Source organism: Bemisia tabaci, chromosome 4 (assembly GCF_918797505.1).
Source record: "Bemisia tabaci chromosome 4, PGI_BMITA_v3".
NCBI lineage: Eukaryota > Metazoa > Arthropoda > Insecta > Hemiptera > Aleyrodidae > Bemisia > Bemisia tabaci.
In genome coordinates, this window is record NC_092796.1 from 45,452,709 (window position 1) to 45,474,606 (window position 21,898).

General features: G+C 36.2%; 2 protein-coding genes across 4 annotated transcripts in view; one reads left to right on the top strand and one right to left on the bottom strand.

Moving 5' to 3' along the window:
• Positions 1-1,042: 1,042 nt before the first annotated feature.
• On the top strand, positions 1,043-16,242 carry LOC109038093 (uncharacterized). Its single transcript, XM_019053036.2, has 10 exons — positions 1,043-1,271; positions 3,115-3,178; positions 3,733-3,869; positions 4,677-4,769; positions 5,335-10,311; positions 10,808-10,882; positions 11,046-11,197; positions 11,576-11,771; positions 13,043-13,165; positions 13,903-16,242. The coding sequence occupies exons 1-10, from the start codon at positions 1,252-1,254 to the stop codon at positions 14,024-14,026; spliced, it is 5,961 nt and encodes a 1,986-aa protein (XP_018908581.2). The 5' UTR covers positions 1,043-1,251; the 3' UTR covers positions 14,027-16,242.
• Positions 16,243-16,886: 644 nt separating this feature from the next.
• LOC109038092 (uncharacterized) overlaps positions 16,887-21,898 on the bottom strand; it is a 34,547-nt gene continuing 29,535 nt past the window's right edge. For all 3 annotated transcript variants that reach the window (XM_019053033.2, XM_019053034.2, XM_019053032.2), the window contains exons 20-21: positions 21,309-21,534; positions 16,887-20,622 (exon numbers count right to left, since the gene is read on the bottom strand). In XM_019053033.2, the coding sequence (XP_018908578.2) occupies positions 20,008-20,622; positions 21,309-21,534 (841 nt within the window). In that variant the 3' untranslated portion in view covers positions 16,887-20,007. The remainder of the gene's footprint in view (positions 20,623-21,308; positions 21,535-21,898) is intronic.

Genomic DNA, 21,898 nt, shown 5'->3' on the forward strand with positions numbered 1-21,898 from the left:
TAAGTTAGCTGTGTTGCTAGACTTTCATTGTGGAATTTGTAATTCTACCAAAAATATTTCCACGTGAAGATGAACCATCAAGCTAAAAATTTAACTCAGCATTCGCACAAATTTATACTTTTTTTTTGTGGCACAATGGTACAACTTCTGGGAAACATCCTGTTAAAGGTAACGAGGCACTTAGCATATTTCTTGAAGAATTTGCTAAAAAAATATCTTTGCACATTTCTGCTTTTGATAACTTATACCTACAAAAGTACATAACGATCCAAAAAGTGGTGAATTTTACCAGTCAGGCATCAAGGGGTGAAATATGGGAGCATAAATATAGCATTAGGTACCTAAGATGACATTTGAATCAGTGAGTTCGAAAATACACCAACTCGGAAAAAAAAATTTTCAGGAAACACCTAAAACTTCGCAGCGGGCGAAGAAGTTAGTTTAAGAAAAACTTTTTTGGTGCCAAAGGACGCAAGAAGTACTCTAGAGACTTTAACGCACCAAGTTTATCAGATACTGATTTTTCATAGTCTGCCCTGAAAAAATTATATTTTTTGACCTGAATAACGCTTGAATATTTATATAACTTGTTGGCACAAGGTATACTGAACCGAAAAAATAAAACCGCATCGGATAGTCGCCCGTTTCCCTTGATCGGCCAAAAATTGGTATTTCCAATGAAATTCTTCGATTCTTCCCTTTTCCCGTCGCCGTTTCGAGCACTTCCGATTGCAATTTCGAAATATCCTTTTGCGTGCAGATGCTTCTACTTATCCATAAGTGTTACTAAACCGTAAAAAAGTGAAAATCGAAAAAAACCCGTGTTGGAGTGTTTCCGAACTCACTAATTCATTTTACATTATTGGAAACATGATTATGTGGATGGATAAGGTGGGGAGACGGCAGGCAGACGATAGGATGGGTTAGAGTAGGTATTGGTTAGAGAGTGCTCGAACTGCTCTGAGTTCCCGTCGCGCCACGCAGCCATCTTGCCTGCTCATTCCGAGGGGGTCTTTGCCTGCAAAAAGTAAACATCAGAAATTTGAATTCTGACTCCCGTCTTGTCGTTTGTAACGATTTTACCAAAACGTTCCTCTTTGCTCTTTCTCTACTGCTCATTTTCTACATTTTTTACCTCAATGTTACTTGCTAAGAATCAGTACTAACTGTGAAGGTTAGTTTTTTTTTTTTTCCCTAGTGATTTCAATATCAGCAGCAGTAATTTCTCTGAAGCAACAGCTCTACTGAAACATGGCTGATCCTTCATTCAGGTACTTATGAGTTATTAAATTAGTTACGTATGCAGTCCTCGCATTGTCTTGCTTTATTTGGGCATCGCAGGATTTCGTTTAAGGCATTGAAACATTTGATACTTCAAACCATTGTGCTAGGTCAAGGCATCCAAACATGGAGGAAGTGCTCATTTGAACCACCATCAGACGCAATTATCCGTCTTATTAAGCAACCTCTTTGTAAGTACATGCTAGTCAAGTGTGTGGACAGTTGATGGCATGACCTGTACATTGTTGAAGTATATCTCAGTTTGTTCTCAATGTCAACTGTTCAGAAACGGGTTGATTTGGTGACAAACAGCCAGGGTCGTTTAACTCATTTAGAATGATCTGATGACTTGATGCGATTATATATATGCATAAACATACAGCTTTCAATTGCCTTTTGTCTATAATCTGTGCTTCACTTCTGCGCGTTATCACTTTTCGTGGCGCGGACTATAGCTTCAGTTACGTACAGCGAATAGAAGAACTAATACTCAATTCCTAGAGCCTAATTTTAAGGTACCTAACACTGTTTACAAATCAATGCCAGGAACAACAGGCATCTGAGGATACAATTTAGATGGCTAATGAACAATACTGCCTACCTAATTGACAAAAAAGAGTTAGTCACTTTGCCACATTCTGCAGTATAAAATACTTACGCAATCTGATGGTTTTTGTTTCTTTCCATTTCTGTAGAAGAATGTTTCTATGACGCTGCAATATTTGAAGAAATTGCAAATGTAATCTTAAAATTACAAAGATAGCGAAGTTTTCTCTTTGATTTGCAAAATTGTCAGTTTGCAAAAAGGCAGTATTGTTTGTTAGCCATTGATGTGTAATGCACTCATATTTTTCTGAGGAAGTTTCATCCGATTACACCAGATCTCTTCAGAGCAAAGTCCACTTCAACCAAATATTTATGTCAGATTTTGTTAGGTCTATGCAACAAGCAAAACTGATCAGGGGTCAATAATCCTCCAAATTCGTAATTCACGACAATGCGAAAATTTGGAAAGCCTGCATAATCTTAGAAAATAACGGGAAAAAAAAATCATTTTATTTCAGCAGGATTACAAATTTGTCCCCTGCCAATTTTGCAAAATCATGCAAAAGTTGATCTGAAAAAAGATTCAATTGGAACTTGGATAGAGAGCTTTGATGGTTAGTCGCAATTTAGCGGATTGCGAAAGTTGGAAAAAAAAATCAGTCATCACTTTTCTTGAAAGGTGCTCAACCCCGATCTAGCAATCCTTGGAAACTTGGAAGATTATTGACCCCTGAAACTGCAAAACAACATCGCATAACACTGCTAACTATTCATATTTCTTTTTAGTTTTATTGCTTATTAGAGTTCGGCTTTTTCGTTTTTTCTAATAATTTACCATGAGCCACCTACCAGAATACACAGAATTATACACATTCTTTATTCAACATCAATACAAGAGAGTTATACGAACAACCGAGTAATTTGTATCTTAAATACAATGAACAAGGAAAAGGCCCTATTTGGATCAAATTTTGGGGGTGACCAACTCCTATGGTGTGGTCCTTTTGAAGCTACTTATCTCATAATCATAGGATATGATACGTATGCCATTGAATATCCCTGCAATATCCTTCAAATATCTTACTGCTAGGTGGAGGTTTACGTGGCACGATAATCGCGTTTTATGTCACCTTGCTGCTGCCTAGAAGGAACATCAATTTGCAAGAAATGTTAAGTACCTAAATACCTAATCACAGTGTATCCCATGCGTTTATTTTATCTACTGGCAGCGTTTATCAGATGTTAACTTTGTTTTTTTTTCTTCCATGATTAATTCAATTTGTCCAGTCCGAATACACATGGGCGAACATCCTTGCCCAATCCTGGAAAATCGACCAGAACATCGCTGTCGGTAAGTTTTGAGGAAGTTGAAATATCATAGCATAGTTTGAAGTAATAGCAAAATTTTGCCATCGCCGATTTTCTTGGTATTATGTGAGTTACCCTTTTAAACTTCATGAACATGGCTAAATAAACTCCTGAAAATCCTCGCAACGATCTCGAGCTTTTTTCAAATTCTGACCAAGATCAATTAGATAATCTAACTAACTGGGTTTAAAAATTTATAGATATAATTGGATAATTTTAGAATATTGTGTCAGCTATGCTTGTAGTAATTTTTACTCCTCTCATATTGAGTCCATGAATTGAAAAGGATTAGGAATGGAAACTTTCCCGGAAATGGTTTATTGTTATCAGTCACTCATTGATAATAAATCTCCCAACGTACTAAAACAGCAAAAAGTTGTAAGTTTTTTGCAAATTATTTTCCATAATCAGGCTTCGATTCACAGTTTTTCACCTCATTTATTTCCTTTAGTTTGTTCTTAGTTTATTTTCGTTTTCTTGCTTCCCTCTTCATGGCTCATAAAATCTAATCTCTTTCTCTTAATAATTGTGTGACAGATACTGAAGCCGTTGAAAGCTCGTTGTCCTCTTCAAGATCTGGATCAGTTGTTGAATACGGAAGAGGACACTACAACTTCTACCTTTACTGCAATGCGCCGGCGAAGAGTTAGTTTTGCAGGTGTTAATCAAGTGAAGTGAGTATTTTCATCATATGTACTTATCCACGCACTCCCAGAATCCAAAGTTTTTGATCACATAACAGTATACATGTGTTTCCTTATTTTTAGAAAGAGTTTTCGTCACAAAAATGTCTATGGTTTGTACTCTATGTGGCACAGCTGCTGTAATAAACGCTGATCAATGATGCAAATGTTAAAAGGTCTTATCCTTTCCACATCAGTGTGGTTCATATTTAATAATTAAGAACATAATCGACCAGTGGGGGGTACCAGCAAATTCAGAGTATGCTAAAACCTTTTCAGGTGTGTATCCAGGTTTATGTTTTGTGACCAATTCTTTTCTTACTACAAACAGCAATGCAGGAAGTCCTTCTAAACAAAAATTAATCGCAATGTTGGCCTTAAAGTTTTTGCATTCCACAAAAGAGGATAGAAATACGCCTTGAGCCTTAAAAAATTTAAAATAAATACTGAGGTTATTTGAGGAAAAGAAGAAAAAAAAAGATGAGATAATCATTGAAAAATTTCCTCTTGAGCTGGTAAAATACCTCACGTCGTAAGCATGAGTCCAATTAAGTATTTTCGCTTGAGCATTTTCTGCACCCCTGGAGACAAGCTGTCCTACTTACTTTAGAGCAGGTCAGCATCTTTTTTTTTCTTCAAAAATTAATTAACTTAGCATATTTCCCAGCTTACTTATTTTGTTCTTCAGAATAACGTACCATAATTTTCTTCTCCAAATGAGAAAACTGCCTCTCTCCCCCTCCCCCCTTTTCTTTATTTCTTTATGAATGAAAACTGGATGAATTTGTATTTTTTCAGAGAATTTCACACTGCTGCTGAGTCTTTGACCGTCCACCATACCCCAGCTTATGATGAGCCTTTTACAACCACGATGTCTTCAGATTCCTCAGGGTAAGTCATGTAATGTGTGTTTTTTTTTTTTTTTTGTTGTTGAAAAGTCAGGGACTTCATAGGAAGAGTCAGAGAATTTGTTAGTAGCACTTAGTAGAGGTAAATGTAATTTAAAAGAATAGAAGAAAATCTTAATGGAAGTTTCCTTTGTATTTCAGGAAAAGGCAGAGAATCTGACAATTTTGGAGTAGGGAAAATCAAAAATAGTCCAGGAAAGATCAGGGAATGGGATATTAAGGAAATTGTGAAAACCTCACTCCTAGCATATCTCATTCCTGTTTCTCCAGCTGTCAATCCTTACAAGCGTTTGTTAAAATACGTTTCATTATGGCGTTGTGAATTTCCCTATTGTTCTCTTTCAAAATTTGTTGATCCCAGAAAATCTCACTTAATATCGGCGTAGCTCTCCTATATAGAGTTAAGCTATTGAACAGGTAAATTCGTTGATGTTGTTTAACAGGCTGAGTTTGAGCCTCTGGTTCATTCATAATATTAATGTATTAGTAGATAAGCCGTTGGCATACAAGTATAAGACATTAAAATTTCTTTCTTTTTTTGCTTTCAGCCATCATCATTTGACGGACTCCAAAATCTCAGACAACACTTGCCTTGAGCAGACATCTCGCCTCAGTTCAGGGCCTATTGTCACAAGTGCCCTGGATGCAGTCCTAGACCTAACTGTAAAATCTACCAATGTCAGCTTCAAACCGGAGGAGCTGGACCCAGAGGCAAAAGAAAACTTAACTGACAATTTCCGCCCGCTGAGTCAAAATACATGCTATGAAGCAGACATGGAATGCACAACGCCACATCCTGTAGTTTACTATGAGTCTAAAAACTTCAGTTTTAACAATAAAAGCCTGGAGTTTACCTCTGTTGCTTCAGAACTCCCACATGTTCAACACTCCAAGTCAATGATGGAATTCACGGAAGTTATTCGTGGACCGGTGTTCAGCAATGAAAACCTGTCAAGACATTATGAATCCATGGAATTTACTCAGCATGTCAATGGTCAATTAGCAGTCAAGGACTCTGAGTTCTTCGATGAGAATGAATACACATTTTCTCAACCAATGCCAAAAGCTGATATTTTCAACCTTCTTAGCAGTGGTACTTCTCTGTCAGCTGCTGAAGCTGTAGGGCAGGTGAACTCAATTTTTGGCCATCAGAATAATGTAGCAGACCTCAATGAATCTGCAGATATGAGTTTTGGTGTTACTGGAGTCATTTCACAGCCTTTGATTGAGTGCTTGAAGAGTATCGATGACTCAGAAGGAGTGAAGGATGATACTCAGAGTAACTGCTTGAGTGAGCCACCCAATTGTAATCCTAGGACAGAGTGTAGCAATGCTGAAGAAAGTGAAATGGAATTAACAGAGGCAATCCCTTTCTCTAATCAAGAAAATGGAGCTCAATCTGTGACAGATAGCCTAGACGTGATAAAAAAAACAATTTTTGATAATTTCAAAACAAAACCAACAGATGACATTCTATCATTTTTGAGGAAAAAAGTTTCCGGACCATCGAAAGTCAACCATAACTCAGATCATGAAGCCTCAGACACTGTGCAAGAACAACAAGCTAATAGGAGTAACCATGCAAACTCTCAAGGCAATTTGTCTGTTTCCAAGAGTCAAACAATGGAAATTACAACTGCGCTCGCAAATAATATCCGAGGAGATTCGGCTATTGATGAGTTTGTATCCAAAGCTTCACTTGAATTTGAAAGCGCTGTTAATCATGATAGCGAAGTATCAGTATTGAAAAACAGCTCGATGGAACCGACAAAAGGTGTTTCAAATGATGTCAGGTCGACCAACAGTAAAACATCTTTTTCCGATATTAGCTGCATCCCTGCAACTGATGGTGACAACAGTCACATCAATGATAGAAAAAGTTTCAATAAACTAGTGTTTGACACTGTGGATTTTGATGCCTCCAATGTCATTACATCAACCCAAGAGTGCAAGACATCTGCAGTCAACAACTCGGAAGAAAAAATTACTTTCTTGAAGAAAGATCGCAAATCCTCAATTAACAAGAACTTGACAGAATTTTCAGAGCGCAAATCAAGTAGAGTCTTTGACTCGATGGATTATGCAGCAAACTTTGCTACATCCAATCAGGAAAGAAATCCCTCTGATATCATTCATACAAAGTATCTTGTCAATGAAGAAGCATTAGCCATTACTGCTGCTGATTTTAATGAAACTGAGATTGTTACCTCAACTCAAAAGTCAAGGCTTTCTCAAAATATACCTGTTACTTCTAATGGAAGAAAAAGTTTAAGTGTAGAATCATTTCTCGGTCTTCCAAAAACACCGGTCAGCATGAACTTTGGAATGAAAGAGAATTTTGCCTTGGATGAAGTGCAGGATCTTATGTCTAACGGCAAGGGCGCCTCATCTCAGCCTGAAAGTAATGATGTTGAACTGCATCATTCGAATAGCTCTGCCTCCTCTCAAGATCCTGACATTGTACAACAACCAGAATTTTTAAACCTAAGTAAGGAAGAGAAAAATTCTATAATCAATAATGACAGTTTCATTGGCAGTCAACCCATGGAATTCACAAATGTGCATGCCTTTGGAAGAGTAAATTTAGAACTTGGCTCTCATAATACTGATGGTCAAGAAATGGATTTCACGCATATTCGTACCTCTAATGAAAAGACAACATTTGAAAGCAACTCTCAGAGCCTGCCCGGAAGTCAAGAAATCAAATTCGTTGGTGTGCAACCGTTTGAAAGGGATGATATTGAAGGAAATCCTCAGATTTTTGTTACAGATTATACCATGAACTCTACAAATACACACACTGGAGAAAGAGAAATGTTACACTCCAGATCTCAAAACACTTCCAGTAGTCGAACAATGGAATCAAACAATGCTCTCATCACTGATAATGCCTGCTCTGCAGACATTTCTGCAATGGAGTTTACAGATGTGCATGTATATCAGTGTGGGACTAACACTGAGCCCTGTTTGGAAAATTTTTCCACACAGCAGGAAAAACTATCTCAAGCCATTCCTCAAGAAATTTCCGAAAATCCAAATAGTTCCTGCGCCTTCAACAAAAGTCTTGAAGCTAATGTGCCTTCTCTGGAAGATCAATCTGACAGAGCTGTTAACGTACGCAGTATGTATGATAATGAAGATCATGAAGGAAGACATAAAGAAAATTTATTGAACCAGCCACCAGAGACAATGAGCACTAATAATTTTGAGCCAAGCATGACGACAGGTGAGGAGGACGGTGATTTTTTGGATGCCTCTGTTAGAGCCACGAACGAGAAAAAGAGACAGAAAAGCAGGAGATCTGAATTGTTTGTCCCAATGCAGAAATCCTTTTTGCATAATGAGATGAGTCTTATTGAAGAGTCTGAAACGGTTGGCAGTTCTGAGTCCTTGGCCTGTAATACAATTTCAAGTGGCAAATTTTCACAATCTTTTCAACATACGGAGCAGAATGAGCTTACAATGCAAAGTGAGGCCCTCCCAACGCCAAAACCTGCAAGTGTTTTCAATGCTGTTTTTCCCAAATCCAACACTGATCTGCAAAGCTCCAAGTTCGACTGTGGCTACAAAATTAATGAATCTCAAATGTTTACAAAATCTATGATGGAACAAACCTCAGAAGATGAATTTGATATCTCTCATTCAGTGAAGTCGAAATTTGAATCAGAAGCTTATGACCCACTCAACAGTTTGTTTGTTTCCAAATCATACGAATCTTTTTCTCATAAAGTTATCTCCAATCACCTGATTGCTTCAGTGGGCACTGCTAAAGATGAAGGAGTCTTGTCCCCTTTTGATATTACAGAAAAAAAAGTATCTCAGTCTGCAGAACTTCAGACTCAGAATACTAATGAAGATACACAAACATTCAGTCGATTAATGAAGTCTGTTGTCGAAGATTCTGCTAAGAGGACAGATTTGTTCAAGCCAGGAAACTGTTCAATGGTACCAAATGTTTTTAACGAATCTCAGTTTACACTTCCAATCGAAAATATTCCTCGTAGCATATTTCTAAGTGATGAAATCGAATGTCCGCCATTAAGTGAGTTAAGTGAAGTGAGAATTGCCTCCAACAACTTGGAAAATTGCTTTGAGAGCCATGAAGTAACTCAATCGAACAAGCATACAGTTTTGGAAAATGAGCAATCTCAAATGACTGATAGCGGATCAGGGGAGGCAATCGTTTCTTGTGTTTTAGATAAACAATCTCCAGTGTCCAATACCCCTGAAGTTGCAGGGGAGGAGTCCTCATCCAACAATAATGAGTTGGTAGCCAGCATGGAAAATCAGTACAAGCAGCAAAATTTAAGTGCTAATAATGAGGAATTTTTAAGTAATGACATTGAAAATCATCCCTTTGAAGCTGACGTTAGTACCCATAAGATTTGCGATGAATCCTATCCTGTAGCAGAGTTCACAATTAATGAGGATCTACTGAAAAACATTACTGTCAGCCGCTCAAAACCGAGGAAAGATATTCGGAAAAGTAGGTGTCTTGTAGACCTTGACAACAGTATTACTCGACAGTATGAGAAAGATGTAAAAAAAGTTAAGATTTCTGATGAGTCGTGCAATATCACAGGCATTGGAAAACTACCAGACTTTTCGATTAATTCGGTAGTGAGTCCTCCATTGGGAAAAACAATGCCAGTCCAACAAGAAGCCATGGATATATCAGCAAATAAGATCCAGGTTGATGAAACTATTCTCAATCACCAAATTGATAGGGATTTGGAAATTGATGTCCCTGCAGTTATCTCCAAAAATATCCCAGAGAGCATCGCATCCCAGCGTAGTCCGCTGCCAATATTAGGCATTAAGCCTGAAACAGAGCAGTTGATCAAAACTCCAAAATCAATTCTCAAGAAGAAACAGACAGAAAATATTCCCACCAATACCTCTGCACCAAACAGTGATGCTAAAAAGATCTACCTGCAAGAATGTTCCGGTCCAAAGAAACGAGGTTTTGTGAAAAACGCAGCCCGATTATACGAAAGCTTTGTTGCCACTGAAAGTTCCCCTAAAGTTGATCTCAACCATTGCAAGCAGGAACTTGATGGCAAATATGTTAAAGGGCAGAAACCCCTCTTGAAAAGGTTCCTTGACACTACAGCATCAAATGCTAATGCTATAGCCCAGTCAGATGTGGAACTAGTAAATGATGACTTCACTGCTAAAGTTGTGACATGTGAGTCCCCTAAGTATGTATCGTTTTCACCAGAAGAAGGCTTTGAAAAATCTGACTATACTCCCATGGCTAGCTCCAATACATCCATGATCTGCAATAATAGGAGTTTTGTGTCGCCCATCTTCAAAACACCGAAGAGCAAATCTAAGTCTGAGAGGAAGGTCGAGGAGTCGCCGATGACCCCCAAGTCTCCAGCAAGGAAACGATTAAGGCTTCCTTTTGAGTCAACACCCATCAAAAATACCATTCGCAAGCAAGCAGGTGTGGTGGACATAAATGATTTGGAAGATGATTATCCTCAGTCTGATATTGCGGATGCCAACATTCACAGTCCAGAGTAAGTAAAAGTTGGCAGACGTTTGTTTTGCCAGTCAGCTCTTGCTGCTTAATTCGTCTAATACTATCATTAACTGCTTCTTTCACAAATCCTCCTATTTTCCGAAAAAATTCTCCTATGTAATTTCTAATTGCTCATATGTTTGTTTCATCATCTCTTCAAGCCTCTGGTACACTTTTCATTCATTTGTCCAAGCATAAAATTCGTCTCTCGCATTACATTTTTACTCTAAGCTTTTATACTCTTCAAATTTTCCCTTTTTCTCGTTGAAGTCTTGTTTAAAGTGAATTGATATGATTTTCAAGCTTATCAAAGCTTTGCACTCTAAAAGTATCATTTTTCCTGTAGGTCCTCTATTCATAAATGATGAAATTAAAATTTAATTCAAATAGTTTTTGTTTTTTTCTCATTGAATTTGAATTTTCACTCTAGTTCCTCATACCTAATTATTTGGGACAGTATTGAAAAATTGTAGGTCCTGTTCTTCATGTTTCAGGTCTTTATCTGAAAGCGACATTCCTGAAAACTACTGTTCTGACTTTGTGGAGCGATTTGAAGCGGAAACAAGACCGTAAGTTGTATTTTAAAGTTTTCATTTATCTAGAGCATGTTTAACGGCTATTTTCAAGGAGCTTTTTCAACTATCATGTCTTATTCCTTCTGACTGTTAGTGATTGCTTCAGGTATGTCACTGACATCTACCATCCTATGAATGATCTCCGTTCTTCTTTTAGGACAAGAATGTATTGGAAAGTTATCGAAGCAACAGACAGTTTGTGGTCTTTCGAATTTTTGGATGGCCAACTGAGACTAACCATTCATTTCAAACCAGCCGCTGCCAACTGCCTAGCTCCTGTTAAAGAAATTGCATTTGATTCTGTCATGCGTAAGTGTTTATCCCAAAAATGTTCTTTTCTAATGTCAAGCGCTTCACCGATTTTATATAAACAGCAGTAGAATATCTGACACACCCAGAAAATACAAAGAAACAAGTCTCTATCTAGTGCCTAATCTTTGATATTGAATTTAAGCTAGGTATTAAATAGTAATGGTGGTTCTAATTGATGATTTTTGGAATTTTATTACGCTGTCTCAACAGTATTGAATCGTGCACTCAATTTAGAATAGGATTTGAAATTTGAAATCAAGCGTCTAGAAATTTACTTCTCGTGTATTGTGTTAAATTTGTTTTAATTATTGCTTCAATTTATTTCTGGATTAACATTTAATAATCAGAAGCTCATGATTTTTTTAAATTTTTCAGCTGATGCTAAGCCTAAACAGGTCATAGGACAGAACATTATTTTGGAGAGGTACCCACTTGCCAGACTTGAGGGTCTTTGTAGAAATGCAAGTAATGTTTTTGATGTACTGCACATGATTGCTAATGATGTAATTTTTGCGAAGAAAGTCATGTTTAGTCTTGATGGAATGATCACAGCAAAATTTTCATATGATAGGTAAGTCCAAACAGACAATTCCCTTTTCATCTTGCAAGTTTTTGTCATTCTTTAAGAGCCATCTTTCTTAAGTGGATTGCAGTTTATCTTTAACATTTCGATTTCCTAAAGCTCTGCGAACCTATAAAAAGTGTCAACCATTTTGGAGCAGTGGTCTGATCTGACAATGAGTAATAGATTGATATTAGTATTCTGGTTCCTTAATTCCGAGACCTTTCCTTATCATTAAAAGAACTTGGCAATATGAGATGCTGGAATTTTTATACCCACATCATAATCTTACCTGTCCACCTGGAATCGACCCTAATGGAATGATTGTATGACATCTAATCTGCTCTGATCTAATGATACACGGGTCGTCAGGAAAGTAAACTCTCTCCTACTTTATATCTTCTGAAAGGTAAATTAAACTGGAATAAAGGTTTATGTCAAGTATATACTCTCAGCTTTAGAACAAGTTTAAGGTTTTAAAATCCGTTTCAGGACTTGCAAGAAAACGCAAATTTCCTGAGACCACCAAAGTCCCTTATTTTGTTCCTCAATACAAAGAGTGCTTAGTAAAAAAAAAGTAGAATCAGTTTTGATCTTTTTATTCTTGGTTTCAAGTTAATGTTTTGATCTAAAATTTTTCATCAACTTATTTGCCAGAAAATCAGATTTTATGAATTGATCAGGCATAGCAATGCATTGCCATCGCATGTTAACTTCCAGACGTGATGCTTGATTGCATCTATCTTGCAAAAATTTCCCTTTGGCAGTGAATATATGTTCAAAACCTTCCAAAAATCTAATTAAAATCAATAATTTTGTCCGGCTTTGATTTATATTTTAAAAATTTTTTTTAGTGGCAGATTTTTGTATCAGAATTACTCTATCTAAAGCCTGTCAAGAGGCAAACAATAGCTGCTAATGCAGATGGCTGTACGAAATTCGATTTTCTCGTTGATCAGTTGATGAAAAATTTCAAACCAATACACTATATTAATGCCAAGGCTTACATGATCAACAGAATACCTAGTCTTTGTTTTTACTGCTGAGATTATAAATGAACTTCTGAAATTTTCATTTATTTTTAAAAGGCCGCAAGTGAAGTATGAAGGCATGGACTGCAAGGGCTCTTGGAATGGCATGGGTAGTTTGCAAAATTCAATAGATGGATATTAGTACAAATTCATTTTACTTTATTCATTAAGTTGTTTTGCCTCTGGATTACTTTTCTTCAACCTTTTCTGTCTACTTACCATTGCATTTGTTTTCCATCTACTTTTCAGTGTCACGTTTGACTTCATTATTATGCGGCCAAACCATCTAGCAGAAATTACAGTGGATTTAAGTTCATGGCAGAGCGTGTCCTCTTCCTCGGTTTCTGTTAAAAATTTAATTGGAACAATAAGGTATAATTTTTGTCTGTAGCTTTTAACTCCTGAATGTTTTACAGGAAGCTGTACTTTGGACAGAGACTTTCATTTGGCAAAGTTTTGACATGTTATTTGCACTGGAACCGTCCATGTTCAATTTATGACATTTGTTATAATTGTATGTAAAAATTTTAAAAATTGAAGAGAAATCCTGAATTTCTGGTGCAACACCGGGCTGTGAACTCCTCTGTGGATCTTCCAAAACGAATCATTTCGTGTCAAGTGGTGCCTGATGCTTCTTTTGATGTCTTAATTTAGCTTTTTTGTGTGCACACTGACCTCAGGGAGTAAATCTTTTGCAAGCACATTGGAAGTAAGATGTTAATTTTTTTCAGTGGTCCAGGCTTGAAAAGATTATGCAAACCTGCCATAAACTTTGTTTACCTTCCCATTGGAGGCAACTCGAACCACTATCATGCGAGAAACATCTAGGCAACTCAAAACACCAAGAGCCAAGTCCAAAAGAGAAAAAGAAAAATCATAGCATTTGAAATTTCGAATGTTTTTTCATTACGTTATTGAAGTTAAATAATGGTAATCATCCGGTAATTCGGCAGATCAATCTCATCCGTCATTCATTCCTGTTGTTTACGTGTCTCGATAGTTGCTGTGTAAATGACTTATAACAGACTAGAAGTCTTCAAGACTTGTTATTTGTCTGCTTTTCTGCATATATCTACTTAATTCATATATTGTGCATATTTTTGTTTTAGGGAACAAAAAATCAGAAGTCTCTTCGAGGAGTGTGAGAAAGATGAAGACTGTATTCGACAATTCTGGCTCAAGTGTCAACAGTATATGAGCAGTCAATGGTTTACAGCCCCCAAAATATGGTAGATTCGCGTAAATTACGCAATTGCAAAAAGAGACCAAAAAAACTCCCGACTGTAAATGATAAATTCCTTCTTTATATTTGATTTCAATAGATTAATTTAGTGGCTTCATGATTTTATATGCATATTGCTGCTGTTCCATGGTTCCAGTGTAAACAGTTACATAATCTCATTACATTTATGCCAAGGTGATCGAAGTGTTTCTTTCAGTCAAAATTTCTCATATTTAAGGGATTCTGAGTTGATTTATAAATTATTAATGTCAAATTCGGAAGGAGCTGACATAATAAATACTCGGTAGTGTTTAGACCAGAGATTATGTCTTACTTTTCATATTTTGACCATTGAACATCTATTTATTAATATGCAGAATATCTAGAATGATTTAGCCACTGAATCAGTCAATACAAGTTCCTTTCCATTCTTTTTAGTAGAGACATGAAAGTCTTAATTTTTTAACATGAGAGACACAGAGGCCACCTCACTATCTAGGACTACCATATGTGTCATTACAACCCTTAAGCTAAATTATTGTGTTTAGTTTTACATTCTTAAGCGCTTAGCCACTTTCTGATTTTGTGTGCCTCACTCCTAAGTGCTGAGCTAACAGTCAGCCCACATTCATTCAAGTGTAACAAATGTACACTCTTCCCCAGTTCAAGTAACAAATGGACATGATACCAGTTGAGCAGACCAATAAGAATATAGGCAGAATCGACATAGTTTCAAAGTTCTTGCTGAGGCTGAGATGGAAGTACCGGAAGCGTTCTGTTTTTGTCGATTTTGGGTGCTTGAATAAAGGAAGAGTGTACCTCTCTTTCTTTTACTTGGCGTGAAAAAATCTGATTTCCTCAGGATCCAAAAATGATTCAGAAATCTTATGCTAAACCTTGCAAAAAATGTAATCATTGTCACAGAATTCCTCCAAAGAACTTACGTAATTTTGTAAATAGTATTATAACTTACTTGGAGGCAACATTCAAAATTATAAAAGTTTCTTTTCGTACTTACATCAGCTGTTTTGTTGTTTGAATTTGCAAAAAGGGCTGCTCATTGAAATGTAATGTTCTAAGGGAAAGATAGGGGTTGAGGAGTAGATCACACCATTTTTTAATTATGTATTAAAAGATAGGATCTTGCATCACAAAAGCATCGTGTCGAAAAATTCGAAATTTAGCAATTCGTATTTTATGAACAGCCCCTTAAGGTCCAATTGTGGAAATAAATTGAATTTGTTTCCCCCCACAATGAAGATGGTATAGTTTTAAATAATCTTGTTTGTAACAATTCTTATAGGGCCAGAGAAATATCCCCTATGACATAGTGGGAAAATACCTGCAACTTCTCTCAAATGACCAAAGAAACACCATCATTAAATTTCTGGGACTTCTACTTAAGCAATCAGTCATAGAAAAAAGTGCTGATTTCCAGAGTCCCAAAGACCAGATAAAATTTTTCCCCTTCCCCCTAAAATTGTAGGAGCCACTTTGAAAGGGAAGCCCAATTTTTCACAGCCATCTTCGTTTTTTACTAACCGATCAACTTTTTGCATACGCTGTTTTGCTCTGCATGTCCGTATCGTTCTTGAATCTTCTTGTTTTTGTGCTGTGCCACCACACCGTAAACGTTGCGTTGAGAGTGGTCCTGCTGATTTGCGATTGCAAGTTTGATAACATCAACGGGGTGTGTCAATTTTTCTAGACCCCAAAGCCCCATATGTAGGTGCATGGCCCCAGGGGAAGGCAGAACTCTGCTGATCCTCTTTGTAAATATGTATCAACTGTGAATTTCTTGCAGGTTTTTATTGAGAGACACTGTTACCCTTATCCCCTTTCCCATTGTAGATCCAAAATTTAGAAGTCCTTCAAAAACTTCCCCTTGAGATTAATGGAGATTGTATTATCATCGATGGCAAAGAGAGAGTTTAAAAAGGTGAGAACAAGACCCCTTTAAGGATACCTAACATTTTGAAATTCATGTTTTCAAAGTAATATACATAATTTTTCCCCAAGATCTTAATCTTTCTACTATGGATCTACACTCAAATCTAGTTTTTAAGTCTTCTCTAAGTAATTTCGATCACATTATAAGATCCTTCCATTGGTGTGTCGGAATCTTTTTACTGCAAAGAACATTTTCTACTATAGTTGTATTTTTCTTTTAATTCTTCATGTAAACACTGTCGTTTTGCCTAAAAACATAAATATGTTTCCAATTCTACCTTTAGTAAGATTTTTTTCCCTCTTATGAGTCTGCATCCCCAGTAAATGGCCATTTTTTGTTGTTATAGTCAAAGCGAAACACACATCTTTATTGGCGACTAAAAGTGATTTTGCTAGATGTCACATTGTGAAATTTGAGAATACTAATTGTGAGTGGAAAAAAAGCAACTCAATCTTTCAGGGCAAAAACAGCTGGATTGCATTTTGCAAAAAGGAACCAAGAGCATTTCAATGTTGCTCAGATTGTGCAACTCTTTTTACCTTGCAAATATAAACTGATAATCTAAACAAGTTCATATCTTTATACTTCCAATCTACTATAAATTCAAGACGAAAATTATCTTGGTCTATTAAATTTTTTGCAAGATTCCAGTAATTTTATTGCCAAGATTGTAAGTTGCACAAAATTGGAATTCTCTTGGTTCCTTTTTGCAAAATGTCATCCAGCTAGTCTTGCTCATGCAGTGCGGGTTGACTGTGCTTTGATCTAATAGCAAAATTTTGAGCTATGGTCAATAGATGACATGTTCTCAATCCAATAAAAATGGCAAAAAAAAAAAAAAAAAAAAAAAAAAAAAAAAAAAAAAAAAATAATTACAAGTAAATTGTGAAGATACTTGAAAAATGTGAAGAAAATAATGGTACATTTAAAAAATGTATTTACAATTAAATACAGTTGATAAAAATTAACAAAACATTATTTAAATGACTGTACAAAAGTAAAAATTACAAATAATTGTGGCAAGAAGGTGCCTCAAATAAACAACGATCAGATGACAGAAAAATGCTCCATATCAAGACAATCAGCACGCAGAGGACATATTATAATTGATGGACGTTCACAATTTATAATTTTGAGAGAAAAGCTAGGGGCTTCATCACCAGTGCAGAGTAACTCCTAAGGATTGATAAGGTTGAATTTTAAGAGCATGAGATCTTTTTTTGAAATCTGAATCGAGGACAGGAGATTCGAAATTGAGTTGCTGCATCGGAAGATCAACAGCAGAATATACTGATAGCAAGAAAAAACCTTAGTTGAATCGTTATTAAAGTTGGTCAAACTTCCAGTTGTCTAAAAATGCTGAGTATTTAGAAACAGGACAATAAAAGGATGAAAAATCGAGATTTAGGAATCTTTTTTTTACCTCATTTAAATCACAGGAATTTTAGACGCTTCAGGCTGGTACGTTGGTAGGTAAATAAACTATAGCATAATCAAATATCAAGGTACATGTAAATATCTTAAAGTTCAATAGAAAACTATGTCAATGACAAATTAGTTTCTTTCAGTCAATTAACAATTGTGAAGTAGTTCTCATACTTTAAAAAAAAAGAAAGAAAAAAGGAGAGAAAAGGGGACATTAATTTACGTAAGAAGTGCCTGATGAAATGAATCCTATGCATGCACCCCTAATGAAGAGCATGGATGTCATCTGTTTGTTGAAAGGTTCCAATCATCACTTCACAACAAAAAATGAGACTCCTTCAAAAACAGGTTTTGATTTTTCAAAAAACAAAAAAAAAATACGGAATTACATTCATTTCTTGAAGCGTACATATTTTCGTTGATGATCGGTCAAACCAAAATGGGTGGATCATGCGGTTTCGTATTTTGTCGATACATACAGTCATGGGCACTAATGAATAACGAATAAAAGTGAAAAGAGGAAGAAGTGGAGAATGACTTTTTGAAAGGGACAAAAACAGAGGCAAATAATTGATTGGGCTGACAGCTGTAGTTTTAAAGTCTGCAACCTGTTGGAGTAATGAGAAGGCACGTTGGACCCAAGTTGGCAGCATTCGCGTACAATAAAATTGATCTGGAGTGATGGGTGCTAGCAGGGTCTTTTGCTATCAAACCCACACTTTGAGCGAAACCCCTAGACTTAAGAACTACCTTCTCCAATTCGAAATTGTCAAGAAGGAGATCTACTAGTATCCATAGTCATAAATAGTCTACAGTCATTGGTCTAGTCAGTAGATAATAATATACATATTAGTTTATGGTCAATAGTTTATTTTCATTGAATGCCAGCACTCAATGGATATAATTTCCATAGTTTTTTTTTCCTGCAGAAGTTGACCTCTCTCTAGCTCTTTATGCAAGTTTCAGATGGTTCATTTTTTGAAATTTTTGGTTCAAACATTCAAAATGTTTTTCCATCAAAAATTTTTAATTTGCAACCCTTCTCTTGAATCCGCACTTCACTGGAGCCTCATGAATGATGCAAAGTCTTACAACAGGGTGTCTAGTTTTTTTTCATTTTGGGAAATCTTGATTTTTCCTGATTTTTGACTACAAAATCCTGATTTCATAATTTTTCAAAATCTTGATGAAATCGGGATAAAATCCTAATAGACCTCAAATCCTGATAGAATCAGGAAAATCCTGATGCTAGACACCCTGTACAAATGCACCAGCTTCTGATACAGACTTAAAAATACTTCTAACAACAATCATAATTTTAGCAACAATTTTGAATAAATGTTCCCTGCTGTTTTATAAAAAAAGAGATGCTGAGATGACAGCAGATGAATATAATTCAGTGAAAATCATTCAAATAAGTGTTCCCAGCTTCAAATTATATAGTCTTATAGAGCAGAAATGAACTGGGTAATGATGAGCATATTTTAATTACTGATGCAATGATGTGTAATCAATACATTAGGGTCCGAGTTAGGAAAAAAAAACGATTGTAGTCCCATCAAAGAAGAATGAAGACGTATTTCAACCGACTACTGGTATAGGATTAAGGAACAATTAATGAAGCCTGGTACAGAAAAAAACAGGAACGAAGAGAGAAAAAAAAAGACTCTTGATCAGAATGGAATACTTATCACAGCCACAAAGCTTGACATGAGCAAAAACAATCTAGATATATTTACAGATGGCAAAAAACAAAGCAAGATTTAACAAATGAAACTAAGTAATCCCATGAAGTATTCAATTCTGATCGTACCAAAATCGTCTAAGAAACAAACTTAGTAACCGAGGCACAGAGAAAGAAATTGAAAACTAACCTTTCCTAGGATGAATATTTATCTAACAATCAGCTATCTTCTGGTCAAGATGAACTTTACACGGGAGTGACATGGAGAAAAAACAGAGGGTGACTGTGAAACGTGAGTTAACTTTTGATGCATTTTACACAATACTTTCACATTATCAGGTACAGCCTTGATCTCAAACTTCTCAGAAACAGTAGAATTTCAAATTGATGCTACGGAAGAAACTTTAAATTTCCAATTCTACTGGAAAAGCTCAAAAAAGTGACTTGTAAACGACAACTTAACTCAAGTTAAGGTATGTGCACTCCCAGTGAGGCCAATAAGTGCAAATCCTTGACTTGCAATTACCTTCTCTAATCTCTCATCTAAGAGCTAAGATTGTGGTATGCTGTTGTTATGATTGCCTACCGGTGAACGTCTGTTAATTTTTACCTCCTAGGTATAAAAATATGAAAGTTAGTGACTATTTTCAGAGCAATTGATAATTTCCTCTACGCTCTCTATTGTTTACCAAACAGTCCTGTTAAAGTCATATGCTTGAGAGCTCTCACCGTGCTAGTCCAACAGAACAAAAGCTAGTTTGAATCCGCGCCAACAGAAACTTTATTTCCCTCAAAGGTTGGATAAAAGAAATAAAACTTAAGTGGGGCTGCCTTCCCACAAAACTCAGTCTGTGATGCGCTTCAGGGACAGCAAATGCTGCCTCATAAATGCACAATAATTAATTGAAAAAACCTAAAAGTCAGGCACCATCTTACTCAGACCTTATCTTCTTTGCAGCTGGCGGCGTATTTTCAGATAATGTTGGCGTTGTTGTGATGGTAACCGAGTTGCCTAAGTGACAATTTGAACTGACACCGACAGCTTTTTTAATTATTCTAGCTGTCTTTAGAATTCCTATGTTGCTTTTATTTAGACTACTATTGGAGGCATTGCTAACAGGAACTAGCTGACTGCACGACTCTTTAGATGTTAGTGAGTCGTTACAAACAGAGGTACTCGAGTTAAATAGGGCGGAGTCAGATTCGCTTTCTTCCTCATGTTCGCCTGTAACTTCTTCATCTAAGTAATTTTCTTCATCTAAATAATTTTCTTCATCCTCTTCTTCCATAGCTTCATCCATGTCCTCTTCCTCCATGGCTTCCATTTCAGCTCCATTGCTGTCTGAATAGTCGACGAGAGGCTTTGATGGAAGACCATCCGGTCGTAAATTCAGTTCTGGTAGAGGAAATTCTTTGAAGTCAATATTTTGCTCCGCCATCAGTCGATGAAGGAGTTGCTGGATCTGATATCTTTTCCTTGCCACTAGATCTGGGTTGAACCAGTTTTTTAAGCTCTTAATTGGTATCGTGTAGTCTTCTATAGGATTCTGTAATCATAGGGCAGAATTTCCGAAATCAGTATTTCAAGTTCATACATCATATTTTCACACTTAAAACTTTAAACACATCAAATTAATTCTAGAGCCCCTACTATGTAAGAGGGAACTTTGCGCAACTATTAAACATATTACAGTCCAGCCCATTTATAACAAAACAAAATCCCAGGTATAACAAAGGAATTTTGCTTTCCCTAGAACTCCCATATAGAGTTCAGTATAACGACACCCCGCTTATAACAAAAATATTCCTTGCTCTCCTCAAATTGGTTATAAGCAGGCTGGACTGAAGGAGCTAACAGCCAAAATAATATAGTTTGTGGATATCTCTGAGTTCTAGTTCAGATGCGATGAATATTACCTTCCTGAGTAGTAATAATGAAACAATTGAAAATTTGGGGGCTTTATCTTCTTTGGTCACAAAGCTTCATCTTCAGCTTAATTAGATATTTTTAAATCTTTACAAAAAATGAAAGATGTTGAAAGGACGATGAATGAAAAAAATAGAGACCATTTTGTGACTTTCGGAAAAATGTCTCTAAAGTTAATACTGAATGGAAACTTAGAACACAAATAAAGTTTAAAATTTAGGCATTGAGACAAAAAACCATACACCTCTAAAATCAAATTAGTTGAAAAAGTTAGGGATTGAAAAATACATATAGATGTAAAATTACCTCAAAAAACGATTCAACATATTGTAGAACAAATAATCCACAGTCAGTAAAGTTATCTTGCTGCGGAACTTTAGGCGAGGCACCTTTGAAAGTATCCTTGTTAAACTTGCGCTCATTGCCAGGATGCTTGGTTTCATATTCTATCCTAAGGTAATCTCGAAGGGTTGCGACTACTCTACTCCGTTTGTTGCACATTGCCAGTGAGTCAAAAATTAATATGCACGGCCTGAAATGGAAAACACACGATAGAAGATGTTAGAAAAAATGAATGACCTGAGGAACAGTAAATTAGAAATCTGCTTCAGAAAGCATCAGTTTTTTATTTCAATGCTCATGAAATTCTCAATTCTATTCTCTTTCACACTAATATCAATCTTTAAGGATATTGTTTCCAGCATAAAATATTGATCTCGTTTAGCTAGTCTGCTTCTCCTGTAAATGAGCTGAGCAGTGTTGCTGAGTCACAATAGGCGAATTTCACTTGAATGGATTAGGACAACTTATTCAACCAGATTGGCTAGGTTGCAACCTGAAGGAGAAAAATGCTTTGCTGAGGTCAAGAACGAAACTTGGTTGCTTCGTGAAATCAT